The 23,852-nt window shown below is 38.5% G+C and overlaps 1 protein-coding gene across 7 annotated transcripts in view; it reads right to left on the bottom strand.

The window, feature by feature from the left end:
- LOC121322676 (histone deacetylase 4-like) overlaps nt 1–23,852 on the bottom strand; it is a 243,626-nt gene that overhangs the window by 206,162 nt on the left and 13,612 nt on the right. For 6 of the 7 annotated variants that reach the window (XM_041262877.1, XM_041262871.1, XM_041262870.1 and 3 more), the window contains exon 2: nt 21,843–22,132. The exons of the other annotated variant lie outside the window; for it this stretch is intronic. In XM_041262877.1, coding sequence (XP_041118811.1) covers nt 21,843–21,867 — 25 coding nt within the window. In that variant the 5' untranslated portion in view covers nt 21,868–22,132. The remainder of the gene's footprint in view (nt 1–21,842; nt 22,133–23,852) is intronic. 7 annotated transcript variants of the gene reach the window in all.

Here is a 23,852-nt window from a genome sequence, read left to right as displayed (position 1 = left end):
ACTAAACCGAAAGTGGGTCATGCAGCAAGACAATGATCACAAACATACAAGCGGATCTACAAAAGAATGGCTGCAGAAGAAGAAATTCCGCGTTTTAGAATGGCCTAGTCAAAGTCCGGACCTAAACCCCATCGAAATGTTGTGGCAGGACCTGAAGCGAGGACCTGAATCATGTTTTTGTGTCATTTGTTTAATCATGTTATCTGTATCTATTATTAGATTAAGATCTAACAACATTTTAGGTTTGAAATATGTGAAAATCTGAAGGGGTTCACAGACTTTTTCTCGGCAATGTATATATTTTTTGTTGTGACTTTCTGTTATGTGGAATGTAATAAACGAGAACCAAAAAGGTGGGTTTTTTTCCCCTTAATTTTACAACACCATTTCCATGTTTGTTTTATTTGAAGTGCTTAAAGTTAAATTTCAGTTTTTGTTTGCTTGTTCAGCTACAAAAAGGCACAAGTATACTTGATGTTATTACTTTATGAAAAAATTGTCTATGGCCACTGTTTATGGCGAAGATTTGACAATGGCAAGGAATGAAAAAAAAGTAAAACAAATAAAATGTAGTGTCAACTTTATGCACGATTTATTTCAGGCATAAACAAAACAATGTTTAACTTGAACTGCTATTTGGCATCCTTTATTTTGTAGTTAATTCAGTGGGGTAAAGTAAGTCCTACACAACGTATTCTTTACTCCTGTGATATTTTTCTATTTTAACGTGTTACATATTGTAACGCCTTGCTGTAAAATAAAGGCACACACACAGGGGCCACGCTGCCCTGCCCCTGCTGCTATGCTGTCTCTGCCATGCGGTCTGAACAATATAGTGGTTTTTATTACTTTTTGAAAAGGAACGAATATCCAAATTAGTATTTTAATTACAAGTTAATATCCAAACAAGAAAATCCTGTGTTGGTGACTCCTAGCACTACTTCAAAAACATATTCAGCATGATCTTTTCAGATCATGAAACCCAATAAAGTTATCAAATCAGAAGTAAACAACTCAGGCATTGAAGAGGCTTGCGAGTAGTTTCACATTATTTAATATTCGTTTTAGAACTGAAAATAATGACAAATAATGATTTGGAGTATATACCTAGTACAGTACCTAGTAAATATAGTCCATAGCGTTTGGGGAAACCTTGGACATCAGTAAGGATAAGTACTAGTAAAACACTGATAGAATGCTATCCTTTTATAACGCTATAGGTCGGGAGCCATAGTTATGAGACTATGCTAGTTCCTGGGTCCACTTAGGCCTAATTAGGAGCTACTATATTCATTAGACCTGAGTCTGTGTCAACTATGTCTAATTACTGTCAGTTCAAGTGTGACTAAATTCAATGTAGCAGGATTATACTGCAGTAAAGCTTCACATTACCTTATCTGTGTTGTAAACAGGCATCGTATCTATTACACTAATTCCAAATGAAATGCAAAGCCTATTGTTTCCTGAATGTCAAACAAACCAGTGAGTGATGCTACAGTAGATGTAAAACTGTTAAGAGCAGAGCAGAGTGGCTATTTAAATATATTTAACAGTCCTTCTGTTCAAAGTGTGTGTGTGTTTCTGTAGTTGATGAGTCCTAATAAAAAAAGCACATAGCCACATTCCTGTAAACTGGCTCCAGTGGAGAGTTCCCATAAAAAGCTTTTCAGTTAAATCACGGCTATTTAGATGGCCAGGATTCTAGTACACACAGTTTGAGCTGATGAACTGTGGGATTGTATTAAAACCTTTTATAGTCATACAGTACCCCCTTGTGATAATGTAGTGATGTTACAAAGCTTACACAGGTGGAAAGAATTCAGTACTGGGAAATGTATCTAGCGTCTTTGAGCACTGCATTGCACTTGGTGGGCTGAAGTTTTAAAGAATTGTACATGTGTTATTGTTGCTTGCGGTGGCAGTGGCAAGTCCATTCTATGGCTCTAGGCTATATTTCAGTGCTATTTGGTTAGTAACGTTTATTAATGTAGAACTTTTTATATAAGCTATTCATTAAAAATCTTGCTTACCTGTACTAGTACTCTTTACATTATATAGTATACATTGCATCAGAAAAATATTCCTTTATTTTTATGGAAACAGCCTCGGTGGATATGCAGAACTCCAGAAATATTGGCAGGGCATAAACCATAACAGAGAACTCATCAATATTGGATCCCTTCAGCTTTAATAAGTCTGAAATAAAATACACTCTGTTTTTGTTTTATAAGTTGGTTATTTTTATTCTGTAGTTACATATAGAACTAGAGTTGCCAGCAACTTCATGGTTTCCAGGACGAGTACCAGTATCAGTACCAAACACTTTAGCAAATAGTGCAGAATGGCATTTTTTTTAACCATGACCGTATGTGCACTCGATTATGAGTTATGAGCCAGTTTTACATTTGACCCTTAGGACAGTACAAAGGTCACGGGCAATAAATGTTTTTTTATTTTTTTATTTTTTTATAAAGCATACATGGGTTACTATATGTGTTTCATAGTAACCACAGCCATATCTGCACTCTATAAGGAGTTACTACCCAGTTTTGTATGTTGATGATGTCATCCAGCGTGGCCGTCATGTTTTTTTTTAATTCAGCAACTTCCCTGAACAACCTTTAAAGACAACCACACTAGGATCACGTGTCAATTTTTTTGGTTCAATCAGACTAGCGATTTCAGAGATGAAGGTTTTTGTAGCCAGTTTTGCATGTTGATGATGTCTTCCAAAGTGGCCGCCGTGTTTTTTATTGTAGCAACTTCCCATTAACACCCTTTTAAGACAACCACACTACTATCATATGTGCCATTGGTTTTGTTTCAATTGCACTAGTGGTTTGGGAGAAGATGATCTTTGTAGTTTGTGATTATGACGTCTTGTACCCTGCGATTTTGACTTCATGCAGAATGGGCGCCATACCACACAACCTATCAGCGTCTTACAAACAGCAGTTAATCTTGGGTTATCCCTCAAAAACTATTCCAACTTTCAGCACTCTGCAAGAAGTGGTTTTCGAAAGATGAATTTTTACATTTTGGCAAAAAGTTTTTTTCCAATCCAATATGGCAGCCAAACCATGTGACTTATGACATATGTTTATTAGCATTTTCTATATTCCCATAAGCATCTACCAACTTACCGAACCTAGTGAGTATTCAAGCAAGTTTTCGCAAGTTAATAATAATAATAATAATAATAATAATAATAATAATAATAATAATAATAATATAATAATAATAATTCCAAGCCTGTGGCCTGGAAGCCTAATAAAAAGAAGAACTAGAGTTGCCAGCAACTTCACGGCTTCCAGTACCAGTACCAAACACTTTAGCAAATATTGCAGAAGTGTGTGCATACTGTGGATCCCTGAGAAGAATCTCTGATAGTGCGCACAGCCTCCACCCTGGGCCTCAGCCGGACAATAATCTGAAAACAAGTTGTTAAGACTAAATGAAAACATTTTTAAAAGAGGAAATTGAAGGCGTCATGACTGCCATACGGTTCACAGCTGTTGGCTTTGGAGTGCTGTAGAATGGGCTAACAAAGCTCCGCTAGTCAGGGACTCTTAAGGTGGAGCAACCAGGCTACTAAATAAGGGTCAGCAGAGCACAATCCACAAGGGTCTGCAATACAGCAATGATGGTTCCTGCAGATCACATCAAAGCAACAGTAGATGACCATGATCTACATCCACTGACAGACGCTTTCTTACATCCCCATATTGCGATACTCTGTGCTGTACATTCCGTTCTCTCCATTTTCCCAGCATAGCCAGGGGTCACTAGCAAGGGGACAATAAACTGACAACGTTCACTTGCTTCAGGGAATAGCGTTGTGTCAATAATTAAAACTACCTTAAATGCCTGTTAAGACTAGTAATTTTGTATTGTCATTGTATTACCCTAATCCTTGACTGAGTCTTAAGCACTAATGTTTGGCGACAGTTACTGTAGGGGTGTCCAAAGCTGAAGGCACTTAACAAAAGAGATAGATTATCCTTAGGTAATGACCAGTGCAGAGGGTATCATTGCTATTATAATATACAAATGTTTTTGTGTGTGAAGAAATTGTTTTACTGTGCTTTTACAGTAAGTATATATTTGTCTAGATTTCTTAGTCTGCTTGAGAATTGCGTCGCCCTTTAATGAGAATTCCAGGATTCCTGCTTTTACTCAGAAACATTTTGACTGAGACGATCCACAAGGTTTATAACCATTATTAAGAGTTTTACGGAAACTGAAAAGTAGGTATGTATTTAATAATGCTCTACCATGCACACAATGGATTTGGATCCTTAAAATAAGTGGTGCATATTTTCACTGGAGAAAAATAATAAGAAATCTCACAGAATGTAAATCCACCACCCAAATAGCAAAATATGTAACAATTAAAAACAAAAAAGACTCAATATAAATATGGTAGAAAGATTGTGAGGAGAGATTAACTATATACTGATGTAATTCATGCATACTGGTGAATTGAAATAAACCTAAATATCCAAGTGCTGCTTACAGACAGCCTGTAGTACTATTTATTTGTGTGTTACTTACTTCACCACCAATACACCTTACCTGAGAAGTGGTTAATTTTTTTTTAATAATACATGGATTCCATGACTTGAAATACTGTATACAAACCTGGCTAAATGAACACTGAGCTCCCTAATGCCAATTTCATGCAAGTCTCTAGTTTGAATCTCTCCCTTTCACAAGGGCAATATCTAAGCTAGTTTTGTTTGTTGTGTTTTTGTTTTCTTGGTCTCCAATGAATGCTCTGGGCTTCTACTTTGGGAATGTCAAAACATTATCTGACATTATCAGTGTTTGGAATTTGTTTTACTAAAAACAGTGGTTGGCAGTTTAAAAGACGCATGAAAAATGGGAAAATCATAAATTAGCGATGTGACGTTAAAATAATTTTGTGACCAGAATATATGAAAACATCAATAAAACTCAAAACCATCTCAGAAAAACTAGAACTGAAATATTAATATTAATATACACAGTAGCACAAAACCACTTAAAATTTCCATGATATTAGTATGCTTCTCTGCACTAATAGAAGAGCAGAACACCACAGTTCAAAAGAGCTGGCACCTTGCTTTGAGCTCATTCTTTTCTAGTACAGTGTTCTGAAACAGCTGCAACACTTGGAAAGAGATAACTGATAGTTAATGACTTGGCAATTCTGGTAACACATCCCTGTTTTTAGCTCAAATTCCAAACAGCCAACATAAACGTTCAACTACAGATAATCTAGATTGATGTTTTCTGTGTACTGTATGTATGTTTTCTTTGATAAGGATAAATTATTTTCTGGGGTTTATTGACAAATTCCCGGTTTCCAGTTACTTCTATAATATAATTTACTGCATTGTTAAAATTATTGACAAATGTAAAAAAAAAAAATAAATACTGGAACGTATGTGTAATCAAATATTAAGATTCACATAATTATATCATTATTTTTAGCGATGCATTTACTGCCCTACAAACTGCAGTTTACAGCCTTATAATTATTCAGTACTGAAGTCAAGGCTGAACAGAAATATTGACTTAAGAACAGTCAAAAAGACTATAAAACACTCAGCCCTGTTGTAAAACTTTTAATACAATTGTATTAATGTTCAAAAACCCTCAATACTGTAAGTTTTACCAATGAATACAATACACTGGAGCACTGTTGTGGTTTACAATGTCATCAGAACCCCTTGATGGAATTTACAGTTAGTTGTTACAGTTGTGAGTTGTGTACAGAATCCAGAGGCCCAGTTTAAAACAAATGTGCAGTGGGATAGTGACCAACACTGCTTTGCCTGCCATCAGAAGCATTCAGGAGGGAGAAATACTTTGAGCAACAATGTAAACCAGAGATCTGGACAGAAAACAACTCAAATCTTCCAAATTGAAGCAGTTTTAATTAGGAACAGTGACCTCAGATTTGAGGGAGTACCAGTAAAAATGTAACAAATTAAGGGGCTCCAGTAAAAGCGCTCTGCGTGGAGTGCAGGATGCACCCTATAGCCTGGAGGTCAGCGGTTCAGGCTATTCCACCGCCGACTGTGGACGGGAGCTCCCAGGGGGGGCGGCGGCACACAATTAGCCGAGCGCCATCCGGGGGGAGGGCTTAGGTCGGCCAGGGTGTCCTAGGCTCACCGAGCACCTGAAGACTGGCCGGGCGCCTGCGGGCTTGCCTGTAAGCTGCCCAGAGCTGCACTGTCCTCCAACACCGTAGCTCTGGGTTGGCTGCATGACAGGCCAGCAGAGTGAAAAGAAGCCGTCAGCTGATGGACAGTGTGTGTTTGTCTTCCCCGCTTCCAAGTCAGCGCAGGGGTGGTAGCGATGTACTGAGCCTAAAATACAAGTGGACATTTCAAACTGGGAGAAAAACAGGGTAAAATCAATTGCCAATTACTAAATAATTAATTTTTTTTTTTTTAATTTAACAAATTAATCATTGATGGGAGCAATGAGAAAACACTGTTGATTGTGTAACTTGGTAATAATTAAACAAATCTAACATACATCTGCATCATGGATTTACAAACAAAATCATCAGTAAAGTAAAAAGGTAGATCCCTGTGATCTGCGGTTGTGTGCACATAGAAATCTATATGTTTGGTTGTATGTGTATGTGTGTGTTGTTTCGTTCCAGGTTCTCCACCTGGGAACCATTAAAGTTGCTGTCACATTTTCTGGATAAAAACCCCACTGTTGAAGGATCATTGGTAAGGCTGTGAATCTGAAGGAAAATGAAGACCAAAGAGCATTCTACAGAAGTTAGAGAAAAAGTAATACAAATTCACAGCTTAAGGAAAGGGTACAAAATAATATCCAAGTGTTTGGATATCCCAGTGAGCACAGCTGGATCAATAATCAGGAAGTGGAAGCTGCACCACACCACCCAGGCAGTGCCAAGAAAAGGCCATCCCTCAAAACTCAGTTTGAAGGAGCTACAGAGTTCAGTGGATGGGAGTGGAGTAATGGTGCACCAGTCAACCATATCAAGAGCTCTGCATAACACTGGCCTGTATGGGAGGGTGGCAAGAACACAAAAAACGACACAAAAGTAGGAGGAGTGGCAAACACTGTTGCAGCAGCAAAGGTCATTCAAAATGATCTAGACAAGATTCAGAACTGGGCAGACACATGGCAAATGACATTTAATAGAGAAAAGTGTAAGGTACTGCACGCAGGAAATAAAAATGTACATTATAAATATCATATGGGAGATATTGAAATTGGAGAAGGAATCTATGAAAAAGACCTAGGAGTTTTTGTTGACTCAGAAATGTCTTCATCTAGGCAATGTGGGAAAGCTATAAAAAAGGCTAACAAGATGCTCGGATACATTGTGAAAAGTGTTGAATTTAAATCAAGGGAAGTAATGTTAAAACTGTACAATGCACTTGTAAGACCTCATCTTGAATATTGTGTGCAGTTCTGGTCACCTCGCTATAAAAAAGATATTGCTGCTCTAGAAAGAGTGCAAAGAAGAGCGACCAGAATTATTCCGGGCTTAAAAGGCATGTCATATGCAGACAGGCTAAAAGAATTGAATCTGTTCAGTCTTGAACAAAGAAGACTACGTGGCGACCTAATTCAAGCATTCAAAATTCTAAAAGGTATTGACAGTGTCGACCCAAGGGACTTTTTCAGCCTGAAAAAAGAAACAAGGACCAGGGGTCACAAATGGAGTTTAGAAAAAGGGGCATTCAAAACAGAAAATAGGAGACACTTTTTTACACAGAGAATTGTGAGGGTCTGGAATCAACTCCCCAGTAATGTTGTTGAAGCTGACACCCTGGGATCCTTCAAGAAGCTGCTTGATGAGATTTTGGGATCAATAAGCTACTAACAACCAAACGAGCAAGATGGGCCGAATGGCCTCCTCTCGTTTGTAAACTTTCTTATGTTCTTATGTTCTTAAGAAAGAAGCCATTACTCAAAAAGTACCATCTGAAAGCACGTCTGGGGTTTGCCAGAAAGCATAAGAGTGACCCAGCTGCGATGTGGGAAAAGGTTTTGTGGTCAGATGAGACCAAGATAGAGCTTTTTGGCCAAAACTCAAAGCGCTATGTGTGGTGCAAACCTAACACTGTCCACGCCTCAAGATACACCATCCCTACAGGGAACTATGGTGGTGGCAGCATCATGCTGTGGGGATGCTTCTCATCAGCAGGGACTGGGCATCTTGTTACAACTGAAGGAAGAGTGGATGGAGCAAAATACAGGAAAATACTGCAAGAGAATCTGCTTCAGTCCGCTAAAAAACTGAAGCTTGGGAGGAAATTCACCTATCAGTAGGACAATGATCCCAAGCACAAGGCCAAAGCAACATTGGAGTGGCTCAAGAACAAAAAGGTGAATGTCCTACATGGCCCAGTCAAAGTCCTGATCTTAATCCCATTGAGAATCTGTGGCACTAGTTGAAAATTGCGGTCCACAAGCGTCATACAACGAACCTGAACAACCTGGAGCAAATCTGCCAAGAATGGGCCAAAATCACTCCGACACTATGTGCAAAGCTGGTACATACTTACCCCAAAAGACTTAAAGCTGTTATTGCAGCGAACGGTGGCTCTACTAAATATTAATGTGTGGGGGTTGAATACTTATGCAAGCAAGATATTTCAGTTTTTTATTTTTCTTAAAAATATTTCCCAACATAAAACCAATGTCACCTTACAATAGCTGATTCTGAGTTTCAGTGTTTTAAAAAAAAAAAAAAAAAAAAATCGAACAGAACGAAATTTCAATGTACCATTTGTAATTCAGTAATATGAGAGAATTGGTGAGGGGTCTGAATACTTTTGCAAGGCACTGTATATACATATATACTGTGTGTGTATGTGTGTGTGTGTATATATATATATATATATATATATATATATATATATATATATATATATATATATATATATATATATATATATATATATATACACACACACACATACACACACACACAATGAAAGTAGTCTCTACAGCAATACAAGCGTTCAAATTTCTTTCAGCCAAACTGTATTTAAATGGCTTACCAAACGAAATTCATCATTTTGCTTTAAAGAGGTTTAAATACTTGACTCCTACTCGTTTATACTCTTCATCAAAATCTCTTTATTGATTGAAAAAAGGACGTAGTTGTAAAACAAACACCGTGTTTCGACACTAACATATCTTCATCAGGTATATTAACACCAGCAGAATACATGAAGCTCAGTTTCTTGCAACACTTATTTATGGTGGCCAAACTAGTGAGAACTACTCTGTAAAAAAAAAAAAAAACACCTAAAATGAACAGTTGTTTAGGAAATGTACAACAAGAATTGATTATTTCAACCTACAGCCACATACACGCACGCATTAATTCGTAGTGCTTTAGAGGCAAAAACAGTGTAATTAACCCTTCCCAGGAATCAGGTAACCCGGTTCCTAGAAGGTCTAGAACCGACTCTGAATTCTTCTACCCGATGTCATGCTTTGCTACTGTAGCTAGAAGATATAACATAAAATGTAAAGCATATACTTATTATTTTCTATTGGAATTATTTGATATGTGTGTTTTAATAGTTGTTTGTTATAAACACTAAAGTTTTAACTTTGGTTGCCATCTTTCTAGAAAGACTTCTTCACCTTGCAATTCCTTTTTTAGTTTAGATAAACGTACAGACATGTAAACCAACTGAAGTGATCAGGTGCTTCAGGTGAAAGACTGTATTTCATCCTATCCTGTTCTCTTTTGATCTACCTTGGTAAAGAGACGGCAAATTATGCAATTATCAAAGACTTTTAAAAGGGCTTCCATTAACACTGCAGGGTAAAGGTCCAGTAAGCTTTCATCTCTGTAATTGGGAGGTCGATGTGCACTTTAAAAAGGTCAAAGCATCACGATCCTCCTTTTGCAGTTTGCTTTGTTTCAATGCATGTGCACACCTTACTACCACTGTCTTTCTTTGAAGCATGGCTATTTTGGTTTGTGTGGATCATTTCTGAAGTATAGTGAGATTGATGATGGTGGAAGTATAAACAGCCAATAAACCAGGTTCATCATATTGATGAAATTTCCGAATACAGTAGTTAATACTAATATTAGTGGGGTATCTGCCAAACCACAGCATGCACATACAGGGGGTCCTCATAATTGCATAATAATCACACCATAAAGGTGAAGGTTTAGTCAAATGCAATCAGAAATGTCTAGGCTAAGAATGCATGTAAAAGGTTTAGTGCAGAATGGTGCAAAATGAAGTATTCACCTTGTAGTGTCCCTTATAAATGCTGACCATAGTAAAGGAAATAGCAAAGTGGGTAAAGCACGAGTAAGCATTGCAAAGCACCGAGAGGTACAGTAAAGCAAATTTAAAATCACATGACAATCCATGGTAAACAATGGTAAATGCATAGTATACCCACAGGAAAAATTGTACACTGTGCCTTTATTTGTTGAAAATGTTTTTATTTGAAATGATAATAAGTGGGGTGGAAATCAGTTGTAAGACTAGTAATCCCCATCGACTGTTTAACATGTTTGTTGGTGTGGCATGTGACGTACCGCACCTAGAACCCTTCACCAGTCTCCACACCATCCATTTACTCTCCATTCCACCTTAAAGGATTGGTCCGCTTGGATCAGCACACATTATCACCACTCCAAACCAAACAAACAAAGCTCCACATGTGCAGCAGCAGTTACATACATGAACTGCATTGCTCATGTTGGAAGAATTCTGATGCTCTGCCCTAACAACTGTCTTTTATTAAATAGCTGTGTTTATCAAATTGCGTAACACCATGTAAATAATTCGGAGCGTAAGCACTGAAAATACAGCCCTGGCTAAAAAATAAATAAAAACTCATTGGAAAAGCCAAAAATATCCTGCATTCTCTTCACCATCAAATCCAATTGATTTACTTTCACTTTCCAGAAACACACCGCTACTTCAAAATGATCTGTATTCAAAATGTTTTCTTTGCTATTTTAAAATCACAAATGCCACCAAATCCAATCATCCACACCAATGCCCACAAATATGGAAAATAGTATATTTTGTATTCTATAACAAAAGCTTTTGAGAGTAGGTTTCAGTCACGACTGGCAAGGCTGCAAGTCTTTCAGAGAGCGCTGATAGGATGCTTCCGTATCTGAGACCGAACCAATTAATAAAGTTCAACAATCAAAATGAAGAGCATTTTGGAGATTCCCACTTTCCTGTTGGGTCAGAAATGGTCAGGCATCCCTTCAGAACAATTTAAACAGCTTGCACACTCATCATACTAAACCAGTGGTGTACTGCATGCCCGTGGCAGCACTACACCCTGTTGACAGTGTTAGCCAGTTCTTTTTTTTCCATGTATACAATAGGCAAGCCATGAAACATACACTCCTGAATCATGTGACCTGTCAAAAGGATAGGGTCCCACCTCCTCCAGCTCCAGAGTCACTGTAGGGCAGTGGAGTTTGAAGACAACGGCATCTTTTCTGCCTAGTTCTCCTGTATATGAAGAATGCTTCTTTAAGCAACCTGCATTACAGCTTGCCTGTAACATGGGTCCAATTAGATGACCTTTTCACGAATAAAGGTTAACCTGTGGATTGAGGTCATGCTCAACATTCAATTTGATGTTACAACAACAAGCAGATGGTCTTATGACAAGTCTCACATGCTCAGTATTATTGCACAGTAAAGCCTGAAACCAACGGTCACCATAAAAAATCCTTACTTTAGAATCTCTTGAGATAAATAGAATTGCAATCTACTGTTCTGATTTTTAAATCTACTGCCTATTCTCTAGAGTCGACTCAACCAAAGCTCTGATAACACTTTAAAATAATGGCCACAAATTCATATGATTTCAAGTGGACCGAATAGGAGAAGCATGTTAACAAATGTGGCGTTGTTCTTTTGTAATTATTTTTCTTGTCCTGAAGACAATGGAAAACAAAATTTGAATTAATTCAAACAGAACACCACCAGTTGGAATAGCAGGTACAAGTTGTGACCCATATGCTCACTATTCCACAGCTCTGGTACAGTAAGAGTTTGGATGTCATGTGCTTCCTTATCCAAGACTGCAAACACTTACAATGTTTCATAACAACAGCCTCAAATGGCAGGCCTCTCCAGTATGCGCCATTGTGAAAAACAGGCTTTGCTGCAGGAAATAGAGATGGCATTCAGAGTAGAATGGTCATGTGCTCTACCATAAAGTCATGCAAGCCTATGCCACATCAAATCCTCCTTATTGACAGTGTTATGGCTGGTGTTTCTCTTTTTTTTTTTTATCCATTCCATTCCCAATGATTGCCACGCTTGCGTGTGGTTGCACTACTGCTATGCTTTACTACACTTTTATGAGGGACATACCTTGTAGGATTGGTCTCCCACTTCTAAAGCAATAGTCTGATACAAGCTAAATCAAGCAAGCATTCAATTTCTAGAGATGCATTTCTGCAGCACACTTAAACGACACACAATCCCTTCCTCCTTGTACTTGGAGGCATTTCATTCCTGGTCACACAATATTCTGAATCTTCATGCAGATGCTGATCTATAGAGACGTTTCACTGAGGTTGTTTCTATGTCTCTGCTTATCTGTGGATTAGTGCCTGGAAAAGTTAATTCCCATCCTGGATACAGATTGTTAGCCCTTGGTATTTTGTTGTATAACCCTTTTGAAAGGCAGAGGATTATTTACTTTTATCCCCCAACCCCCTCCAAATCCTTACATATCTTGCTGTCCTTAAAATATCCTAGCCCAGCAATATCAATATCTGGAGCAATTCCCTGTTTCCTATATATATATATATATATATATATATATATATATATATATATATATATATATATATAAATAAAAAGAAAGCACAATGGAATTGTTTTTTGTAAATTAACATAGAGTTCCCAATAAAATTAGCACTGATCAAATCAGGGACTGTGAAACCATCACTTAGCGGCAGGCATTAAGTCAGGCTTCATAGGCAATATCATATTATGCAGATTAGGATGTTCTCTGTTAAATCAGACGGCCACACCCTGTTAACTATGTGCACAACACATCTAAATTATCTGAATGCTTTCATCTTTGCTTAAAGATAGTTCCTCCCCACAAATATGGTATCTGCATGGAAATAGAACAAATGTGGTAAGGCTTAGCCTACACCCACTGGGAAGAGTGTTACAGGGGGATAAGTTAATAGTTACACTCTGGTGTACCAGATGTACTTGGAGATGTTTGAGACCTGTATTGTACTTTGTCCTATCAACAGAGTTAAAACAAATCCCTGGAATGAGACTGGGGCTTGTTCCAGGAATCCAGGCAATACAGACAGACAATACTAGATTTGGCTGGATCTACTGTCAACAGAGCCCATTTACCCACCAAAACCTACTGAAGTCACTTCCTGCCTTGCAAACAAAACCATAAAGGTTATGGCGTTTGGATGTTGCAACATGTCACAGCTTGATGGTAAGTGTTTCTGAGGTGGCCTTAAAGCAAGGATTTAGCTTTAATGAAGTAGGTTGTGCCTTTAAATCAGGGAATAAGACAACAATTTCACCACTAAAGGTAAACCTGAGTTTTGAACGCAAATATTAAAATGCTTTCTAATCCCCCCTCCCTCCTTTAAAATCTTCTCTGATGACGCTGGAGTTAGCTAAGCCTTGCCTTTGAAGATTACGAGTCACTTTACAACAATGGTGCCTCTGCAAACTAATATGCTCAGTAATCCGCTGGCCAGGCTCCGACAACTTCCGAGCACGTTACTATTACATTGAATAGAAGGAAAGCTTCAGTAATGTGTTGGACTGACCATGCAAACTCAGGCCTGCTGTAAATCCTGTCCTTCACAAATGTTTTCAATGGCTGTGTGCATTCCCTTGTTTAATACCAGAGAAAACATCAGGCCTCAAACTGCCTGCTCGATAACTGGCATCTATGGGATTGTTTCGACTCAAACAGGTCAGTCGGTTTTATTGTAAGGGACCTTCAACTTGCTGCTCAGCGCAGCTTTCAGCCTTTTACTGAAGTTCAGTTTACAGAAAATCCTAGGAAATTTTGATTATTTTTTTTTTTATTTTTTTATTTTTTTTAAACTGTGGAACTAATGGTTTCATTCAGTTACTGAAGCCAATAATAACAAATAAAAAAAGACGTAGTACAACAATATATCCCCTTATATCACCAGATTCTGACACACTCAGTGACATGTGCTAAAGAATGAACTTACAAAGTTTCATCACAACTGAATAAGTGGCTCCCTAGTTATATTTAGTGTAACACACTAGTGGGCTTGTATCACTGTTACTTGGGGCACTGTTTAGAGGCATCTGCTTGGGCTGATTTCTATATTCAGTGTAAACAGCCTCACAATCTGTGGTGTATATAGACGCACACCTCTATACAAACAGACAGACAAGCACCAGCTTTCCATGAAATGTCCTCTTAATCTTGTAAAAGGAAATTTCCAGATTTCACCAGTTCCTTATACTTTGCTTAAGCTTTAGAACAGAGTTCTGCCTCCACTTCTAAACAAACGTAATCCGACTTAGAGAATGTACTGTTCTATAGTTTCAGCAAGCCAACAGCACAATATACGTTATCAAGACAGCTTCCCCTCTTCCATTTCCTGCAGTGTACTTGTGCTATGTGCCTCCCTGAATGCTGGGGGAAACTGCCTGTGAGCCAACTGCAGATACAATTGTATACATTTCAGAAGATGTATGAAGGTTGTGTCCTCCCTACCCCATAGAGGTTTGGATTTTATCTCAAAGGGGCACTTCAAAATCTAGGAAGGTGTGTAACATTTTTAAGGGTGGGTTTTATAAGTGGGCATGGAGCCTTACCCCTCCGGTACTTCCCAGTGATCAGGAGCAGCTGTTTGATTGACCTTCGACATCCTTTTGTGCTGTTTAACTGCATGCAATGGGAGAGGGGTTGGTTTGTTTTAACATTATGGATACTGGACATGCATGGTAAGTCTAAACTAAAATGTAACAACTGTCTCTTTTGCACTATAGCTGCAATGTTCATTTATTTTAAGTATAGATAAATAAAAAATATTTGACATGCAGGCAGCTCAATATGTCCCCAGATTCTAATACTCTTTAACTAGTGCTAAATTATATACCAACCAACATCAATAATAGTTCTTTACAAATATGTAAACATGTAAGTGGTGCATACAGTATGTAGCCTAAGAATGGCATATGGACAGACAGGGGGTTCTGTATTCCTTCCTGACCCAAAGCCATAAATGGAGTCACTGCAGTTCAAGGAATATCCCCAGAATATACCCCAGTGGGGTTGTTTACTTGTTTTTGCGCTGGGAAAAAGCTTAGTAATTGTCCCTTCATGAATCTGGCCTTGCTTCAGACCGTGTGCAGCCTGCTTCTCTGTTAATGTTTGAACTAGGCGACTTGCTGTTTATGACGGTTTATTTGACGCAGAATCTGCTTCACACAGCATGCCAGCAATTAATCACTACAAGGGGAAAGCACTTTCAAACACAGGCTGAGGGCACTAGTTAACTATCCCCTGCAGAGAGAATGTTACCTACTCACCAGCTCTTGTGAAAACATGTGGCAATCATATGAAAACGAGCTCCTAATTATAAACACAAGATTCCTGGGTTTTCATTTTTAGACCTATACTTTCATTTGCTGAACAAGGAAACTAAAATGTAGTTACTATCTAACTAAAATTAATCATATTTTATATGTGATTATAGGTCTTGCTTTTCTTTCATATTTTCAATATACGGCCTCAGTATTGCAGGAGGTCGGAAAAAATGGCAGTTCCCTGGATGAAAGGAACATGTTCTTCCAACAGGTTTCAACTCGGAAAGTGGAAGTTACTTGACATTAATTGGTACTCAATTGTAACTGTTGAGGAAAAGAGGCTTTTCTTGTTGTGAAATGATCACATCAATTAATAGGCTTGTTCATTTATTAAAAAATAAATAACATAAAATAAAAAATCTTAAAAGGGAATTTTTTAGAAAGAGTATCTGCAAATCCCTAGCTGAGACCCAATGAAATCAATTCTTACATTTAAGGACCCACAATAACCATGGAAAACAATGTACTTTTTGTTTTGAAGCCTAGTAATCTAGTACAGAGCATTTGCCTGTTTTTCTTCCCCCATCTCTCCAAAACAATGATGGCAGGTACAGCACTGGTCGTCTGTACTCTCATAAATCTAGATGTCCTGCCGCATGCCAGGAAACTCCTTGACCTCCCACATCACAAAAGGGAACACAGTGTCTTGTTTGCTTTTGTCTAGAATCTGCGGAATCTTATTTTGTGAAGAACTCTTGCCAGGTGCAGCTGCTTCCAGCTTTAGCAAAGAGCGAGTTCCTATTGTAAACTCACTGCTGTTAAAGTAATGATGCTGGAGGAGGGTACCCCTTTACCCCTTTATCTCTGTTGAGAGCTGATCCAATAAAGTGTTCTGGTAACTGATTGCACTTTACTGTAAGTCACCTTTCTCTATCTACAGCGTTTGAAACGTGCCGATAATTGTATAATAAAATATTAAATTGGAGACAATTATTGTGACTACACTGTATATGTGACATAGTTGGTGCCCATGTTACTTCTGAAATCACCTGTGTACCTGTGCTGGCCCTGTGGGCACAAAGTGAGTAAACTAAACTAAAACTAAACTTCTGTATGTCACAAATCAGCCCCTTCTAACAAACAGCTTCATCTGGAACGTTGCTTGCTGTCTAGCCCAAAGGAAAAACTGCCTCCTACTTACAACGCCACTTCTGGACACACTGCAGAATCAGTATTCTCTTACTGACCCCCACAGGGGACAGGGATATACTGTAGTGGATTCTGGGAATATATGTCTGTCTGCAGATTTGTCCATACGTCGCACTTGCACTTTTGCATATATCTGGAAAAAGTGTATTAAATTGTTTCCGTGTAGCAAAGTATTTGGAGTATCAGATTGTGGGGATATTTCAAGGATGTTCACGATCTGTACATCCGTCCATTATTCCAAATACAGTAAAAATAATTTTAATATACTTTACGTTTCCTTATCTGACTGTATTTCAGTGGTACTCAACTCTGGCCCTCAAGATATATTCTAGCCCTGGTCTTTATTCCAACCAGGTCCTAATTTAGTTAATTGCCTCTTAGCAGCTTCAATTAACTACATTAGAACCTGCTTGGAGTAAAAACCTGGACTGGATTTGCTCTTGAGGGCCAGAGTTGAGTACCACTGATCCAGGTCGTACCACTTACTGTATTAATTATTCATTGCAATTTCTTAGTCTATTATATTCTATTCTGTACACACTGTTGATATATTCCAGTAATCAACTCTTTCATCATACTACTGGCTCTAATTTTTTATTCAAATCTGTACTTTACGAAACAGGCAAACTTGCAGATTTTTTTTTACTAAAACGTTCCCCAAAGACACCCCAAAAATGTTCCCAACTTTTAACCTGATTGGGGCACGCTGGTTTAATATGCGTGGCAAACATTTAAACCCTAATGCCACTTCAGCTGTCTGTTCAGTTCAAGTGGTGAGTTTTCAGTAGGAATCTATAATTTTGTTTTATAAAATCTATAACTTTCCACGTTAATTATTTAACAGTCTTTGGAAGCACCATAATCCACTCAAATTCTGGTCCCGATGAAGTGATTGAAACTTACAAACTGATGCGTGGACATTTCTGTTAAACAGCGAAATGCCCCTAATACTACAGCAAGTCAGTTCAAACCACAGTATTTTTTCTTTTGTTTTACTATATGCTTGTTTTCCTCGACAAAACATCTGCTTATATTCTGGTTGTTCAATTGCATGTGCTGCAATGAGTAGTAATGATGGGTGTTAGTTACAGTGTTCTAAGCCTGTGTGCAGTGCCAAGCAAATCACAAGAACATTTGTTAAGAAACCTTTAATCCTTAAGAAGCCACAGTGTCCCGCAAATGTACAACACGGCTTAAGGTTTTTTTTGTTTCCCCCCCCCCCCCCATTCAGTGTTATATGTGATATAACACTGAATGGGTTATATGGTGCTGGGTATTATTAAATAACCACAAAGAGACGTATGTGTGCATAGCTACAACTACAAACAAAAGGCAACCTTGTCTGCTTTCTTCCATGAATTGTGTCATCTTCACAGCTACTGGGTTTTTTTTACCCTGAATACAACAAATGATCCACAGTGGACTCAAGCCTAGTATCACTGTGGGAATATCGCCACACATCAGGCCTGAGGCGCAGCAGGGTGTCTTCACCCAGCCTGAAAAGTGACAATAAACCACAACGACACACACCCTGGAGCGCCATATTGCGATTATACAATAGCTATAGAGAATAGTGGCGATGTCAAGACATATTGCCATGGCTATAAAATCACATAACCCACTGAAATGAGTAGGAGGAGTAACCTAGTCAATGTATAATTGTAGGAAGAGAAAGCAATTGAACAAATACATATTTCTCAAAATAAAAAGTGTGGTACAAGGTCAAAACACATTGGCAGGCAGGTGCTGTATGTAATGTATCTATTTACTTCATAGATTTGTATTTATAAAGGTACTTACAAGTTTCATTTTTTTATGTAACTGCTGGTTTTGTCATTAATCACATTTTGATCACAAGAAACACAAAGCATTCCATGGCTAGAAGTACTTCCACAAATCATGATGTAATCCTCCAATTTATGTTGTATAATTTTATAGCAATTGGAATGTAGAACATTTGTAATTTTTCACTTTTTTTTTTGTTTGTTTGTTCTGAAAAAAACATGAATATATCTTCTAGAAAATTTGACAGGTTGTATAAGTTGGAAAAGGTTGCAAACACTTTAAAATATTTGAATTTTACAAATTATGTTTGTTCCAGAGATACTGGATTGTTGTTCTGGACAAGGTCAAATGTCACTGTTGCTGGCCCAAAAATGCAAAAAGTACAAACCTATGAGCCAAACCACAAAATCTATCAAGTGAAATCTCCATGAATAAAGTTATACCCATATACAGAGCTCACTTTGGCCAAGGACTGTTGCAAACCACTGTACATCAACCTGGCTATGGTAAATACGCTGGGATTGATACAATAACAGCGCTGCCATGTCGTTGGATTTCCTAAGGTATAACTGTGCAGTGACTGCAGTTAGATTGAGTTGTACCTCCATCCTGGCCTGAGGCTCTGCACATCATTCATGACAGCCCTTTGGAACAATAATGAAGCAGAGTGAAGAAAAAAACAGATGACAGAGAGCAAGCGAAACAAGGCCCCTGGCATAGAAGGGATATCAAAAATAAAATACAAAAACAGATAAGGATAAACAAACATGTCTGTCACAAAACAAAGACAGTTTCAGTAGGCAACGCAGCCAGAAGCTACAGTACTTAGGTTCACACATGAGCATCTAATTTCAAACTGATTTTTAAACCAGAACCCCAGTCAACCTGGAAAAAAAGGAACAGTGACTAATTCTTAAAAATGTCAAGGAAACTGCAGGCTGCTTTAGTTGCATTGAACAGATTCTAGCAAAAAAATATCGTACTCATGGTGTTCAAGTCCTCATCTATATCATCAAATAAACTGCTGTAGTCGTGTTTTGCTTTCTGTTGGCCACGGCGGGTGTTTTCTGTGGTAATTGCTTCAGTGTTGCTGACAGAAGCCAATGCCGATGTTTCACTTCCCAAATCCAAAACAGCACCTGAAATCCCAGGTAGAGTAGTATTTACCAGCTCTGGGTTGTGTGCATGTAATCTATACTCCAGTTCTCTTTTGGATATCAGAAAGAAACTTAAACATTTTAAATCGGGGATCGAGAGCAACTGTTTGCCTCTTGCACAGAGGTTGGATTGAAATTGTTAAGAAAATGATTCTCCAGGCCAGTTCTGATCAAAGTTTTTGTCTGTCTAACAGCAGGTGAATCGCTCCCTAAAACTGCTGAAAGCGTAATTAGCTGCTGAGATACTGTGTAGTGTTTTCCATTGAGGACAATACTTTAAGCAGCTCTTTTAAAATATCCCAATGCTCTGGTTTGAGATCACGGTAGCTATGAACTTCTTGTGTCACTATTCAGTTACTCAGTACTGCAGATAACGGCCATCTATGTTTGGAAAGCCGCTCAATCTAATCATATAGTAGGTGCATTCCATCTCGTTGGTACATCTTGCATAAGCACTTCTTTGCAGAGACCAAACTGCTCTTGTCGCCGATGTAGTTCAGTCTGTGCTGTGGAGCCCATTCTAAGCTGGCCAACCAACTTTTGAGACGCACCGATAGCACGATCAATCTCTGTTACTGTCAAACCCTTCCAAATTGAAAGTTGTAAACTATGTCCCCCACAACTCACAGCAGTTAAGCCCATCTTTTCTGTCAAAAGCAACATATTGGCAGCATTATCTGTAACTACTGCAAGTACTTTAGAGAGGAGGATTGCAAAGCCTGACAGTATTTCCTCTAAGTGGTGCTGTAGAGTCACAGCAGTGAATCTACAAAAACGTATGCTTACAATTGTACCCACATTCATCCATTACCCCACATGTCGACCTGTTCCTATCCAGTTTTAAATAACTAGCATAACAGAGGCAGAAGTGTTAAAGGGACTAGGAGGTCTTAAAATAAACAAATCCCCTGGGCCGGATGAGATTCTCCCAATAGTACTCAAAGAAATGAAAGAAGTTATTTACAAACCGCTAACCAAGATCACGAAACAGTCTCTTGACAGAGGGGTTGTACCAACAGACTGGAGAATTACAAACGTAATACCGATCCACAAAAAGGGAAACAAAACCGAACCAGCTAACTACAGACCAACAAGCCTGACTTCTATTATATGCAAACTTATTATTGTTTCCATACAATCCAAAATGGAAAATTACCTATATGGTAACAGTATCCTGGGAGACAATCAACATGGTTTTAGAAAACAGAGATTGTCTCAAACTAACCTGCTTAATTTTTTTGAGGATGTAACATTGACAATGGATAATTGCAAAGCATATGGCATGGTTTATTTAGATTTCCAGAAAGCTTTTCACAAAGTCCCGCATAAAAGATTAATTCTCAAACTGAACGCAGTAGGGAATCAAGGAAATGCATGTACATGGATTAGGGAGTGGTTAAAGTACCGATTAGAGGAGAAAACTCAAAATGGAGTGAGGTAACCAGTGGAGGACCACATGGATCAGTATTAGATTAGACTTGGATCTGGTTTAGTAAGCAAATTTGTTAAATTTGCAGATGACACAAAAATAGGAGGAGTGGCAAACAAAAAAATAAACAAATACAAATAAACATTATTAAAGGTTTAATAATGGGTTTAAAATAGAACAGTACTGCTGGGCCAAAGCTCTGTCCTATAGTAGCATCAAGGAGACAAGCAATGCTAGGCTACACATCTTCAAAGTGGCCATTCGTAACTAAGAGAAAGCAACCACAGTTTAATATCATATTGAATATGATAAAACATGACTGAAGAAAAAGACAGGTGACTCTGATCACTTGGCTGTGTGTTTATGAAAATGCAGCAGAATGCATGTGAATTATCTTCACTTTTGCATAGGGCACCATGTTTGCAATTTACCTATTTTGCATTAAACAAACAATCTGCAAGCACTTCAACTGTAGCGAACATCAAAACAAATGGCTACCGTATTTATTTTGCATGACTATAATATTTTTAGTCTTTCCTAACCCAAAATAGGTTCTAGAAAACTCCAGTCTCAGCAAGTATATTGTTCACTTCTTAAAAAGAAACATGTCATAAACAGTTGACAGAACAGTGGCACCCACTGGCCAAACTCACATAACCAAAAAACAAGCAAAAACTAATGCAGTCTGTCTTACTATACCTGGGGAATGGCTTTGAGAGCTCATCGTTGAAGGGGGTCCTGGAGACTCCACTGGGAGGTCGCTCTATCCAGGGGGGAGAGAAAACCCAGCAGAAAAGCTCAGCTCTTCGAGCCACACTGCTCCTCGGATACATACAAGGGAGAAACCATCCACTGCGTAAACTCCAGGGGGGGGGGGGGGGGGGGGGGGGGGGCTTGTTCAACACACCCGTCCTCCAGGCATGGATAATCCAATCCAAGTACGACAAGTCAGCGGGCTGCTTTTATTGATGTTTTATTGTATTCACAACCTGTGTTTTAAAAGAAGAAAAGGGAACATTACCCACAGGTCTCTTAGAAGTCAGATGCTGTCAAGAGCCGGTAAAGACTGGGTTCCAGTCCAAACTCACATACACTATCTCCTGAGCCACTCCAGTGTGAGAACTCAGCTGATCATACAGGACTCGGTGAGCCACACTCCAGGTGAGGTCACACTCTTGAGTGACTAGAGATTATATATATATATATATATATATATATATATATATATATATATATCCTAGAGCTATCTGAGTATATATAGTATATATATATATATATATATACCGTATATATATATATATATATATATATATATATATATATATATATATATATATATATATATATATATATATCATTAGATCATTAAAATCAAGCCCTTTGTGTACCAACATTATGAATGCCAACTTCTCTAACATTGCATGGAGTCTGAGCTCCAAACATATTCTAAATTGTTCATGAACTAAACATTCACCACGGTCCATTTTATTTCATCTTTAATACCTATGAGTGGAAAGATCATCCTTCTTCAGTGTATTTTCTAAGGAGAACAAGCATCACCCCAGTCTAAAACTGCAGTGCCTCACAATCACTATCAATTTTACTCAGAGACCATTCCTCTGTATTGCTTACTGCATTCTTTATCCTCCTGTGCACTCTGCAGAAAGCAAATATTCCCCAACAATAGTTTTACTGTTGCTATAGAGACACAAGCCGACTCCTCCATTAAACCTACTTGCCAGTGAGTCACTCTGTCAGCCACATAGAACATTCAGTAGTAGGAGGCTAATGGCATCACTTAGTTATATTGCAGCAAAACTTACATTCACAAAGGCATCACCTTCCCCACCCCACCCCCCCTAAAATTGTGCTTTGGGTAACTTCTCTAGACCTAAAATATACCGTGAAACAACAATCTTAGTAAAGATCTGCCTGGCATAAAATCCAGTAGTCTGTTTAAAAAAGTATTAACTGAGCAAATAATTTCACAGTATCTACCAGCGGTTTTTACCCCAAATGTTTTCCCCAATTTAAAATGTCCAATTACATTCCCTCACCGCAGCAATTCCCCACAACCAAGCCTGTTGCCTCTTTACACTCAGGAACTGGAGAGCAGATGTCTGCGAGCTACCGGCTTCTGGAGGACAAAGGCCAACCTTGCAGGCGTCTGGCCAGTAGGGTCAAATGTAGCGGGAAACAGTCCTTGCTGGTTTTGCTTCATAAGCTCGCAGGACACCACAGCTAAAGTAACGCTTACTCTGGAATCCCCAGCGAAGATCAGTGACTTTGCGCAGCCAGATGTAAACGTGCACTCCCCTGACTGTATGACTCACCCAGCATGCCATGCATACTTTAAGCATACTTTACACTGTTTACCAGACACCTTTAAAACAGTGAGTATATTTGTTTTGTTATGCAAGTGTGACAGAGATCGAATGATTTTTGGTGTTAGATCTACCTCCCGACCTGCGAGACAGCTGCATAAAGGGAACAGAGTACCCTGGACTGGTTGGCCCAATAATTCATTCCCAGGGTTAGGTGGAAGTCGGCCATCTAGAAAGGGGACGGAGCCACAGTACACTAAATCAAGGACTCGGACGGGAAACTGCATGGAATCCGTAGATTGGAGAAGCGGATGCTTGTTAACCAAGGGGTGATGGTTGACGGTATTTAAGGGGACGTAGTGATCTGATCTGTTCCTTTGTAAAT

Source organism: Polyodon spathula, chromosome 11, assembly GCF_017654505.1.
Source record: "Polyodon spathula isolate WHYD16114869_AA chromosome 11, ASM1765450v1, whole genome shotgun sequence".
NCBI lineage: Eukaryota > Metazoa > Chordata > Actinopteri > Acipenseriformes > Polyodontidae > Polyodon > Polyodon spathula.
Note: the sequence above shows the minus strand (reverse complement) of the source record. Positions and strands in the feature narration are given on the sequence as shown.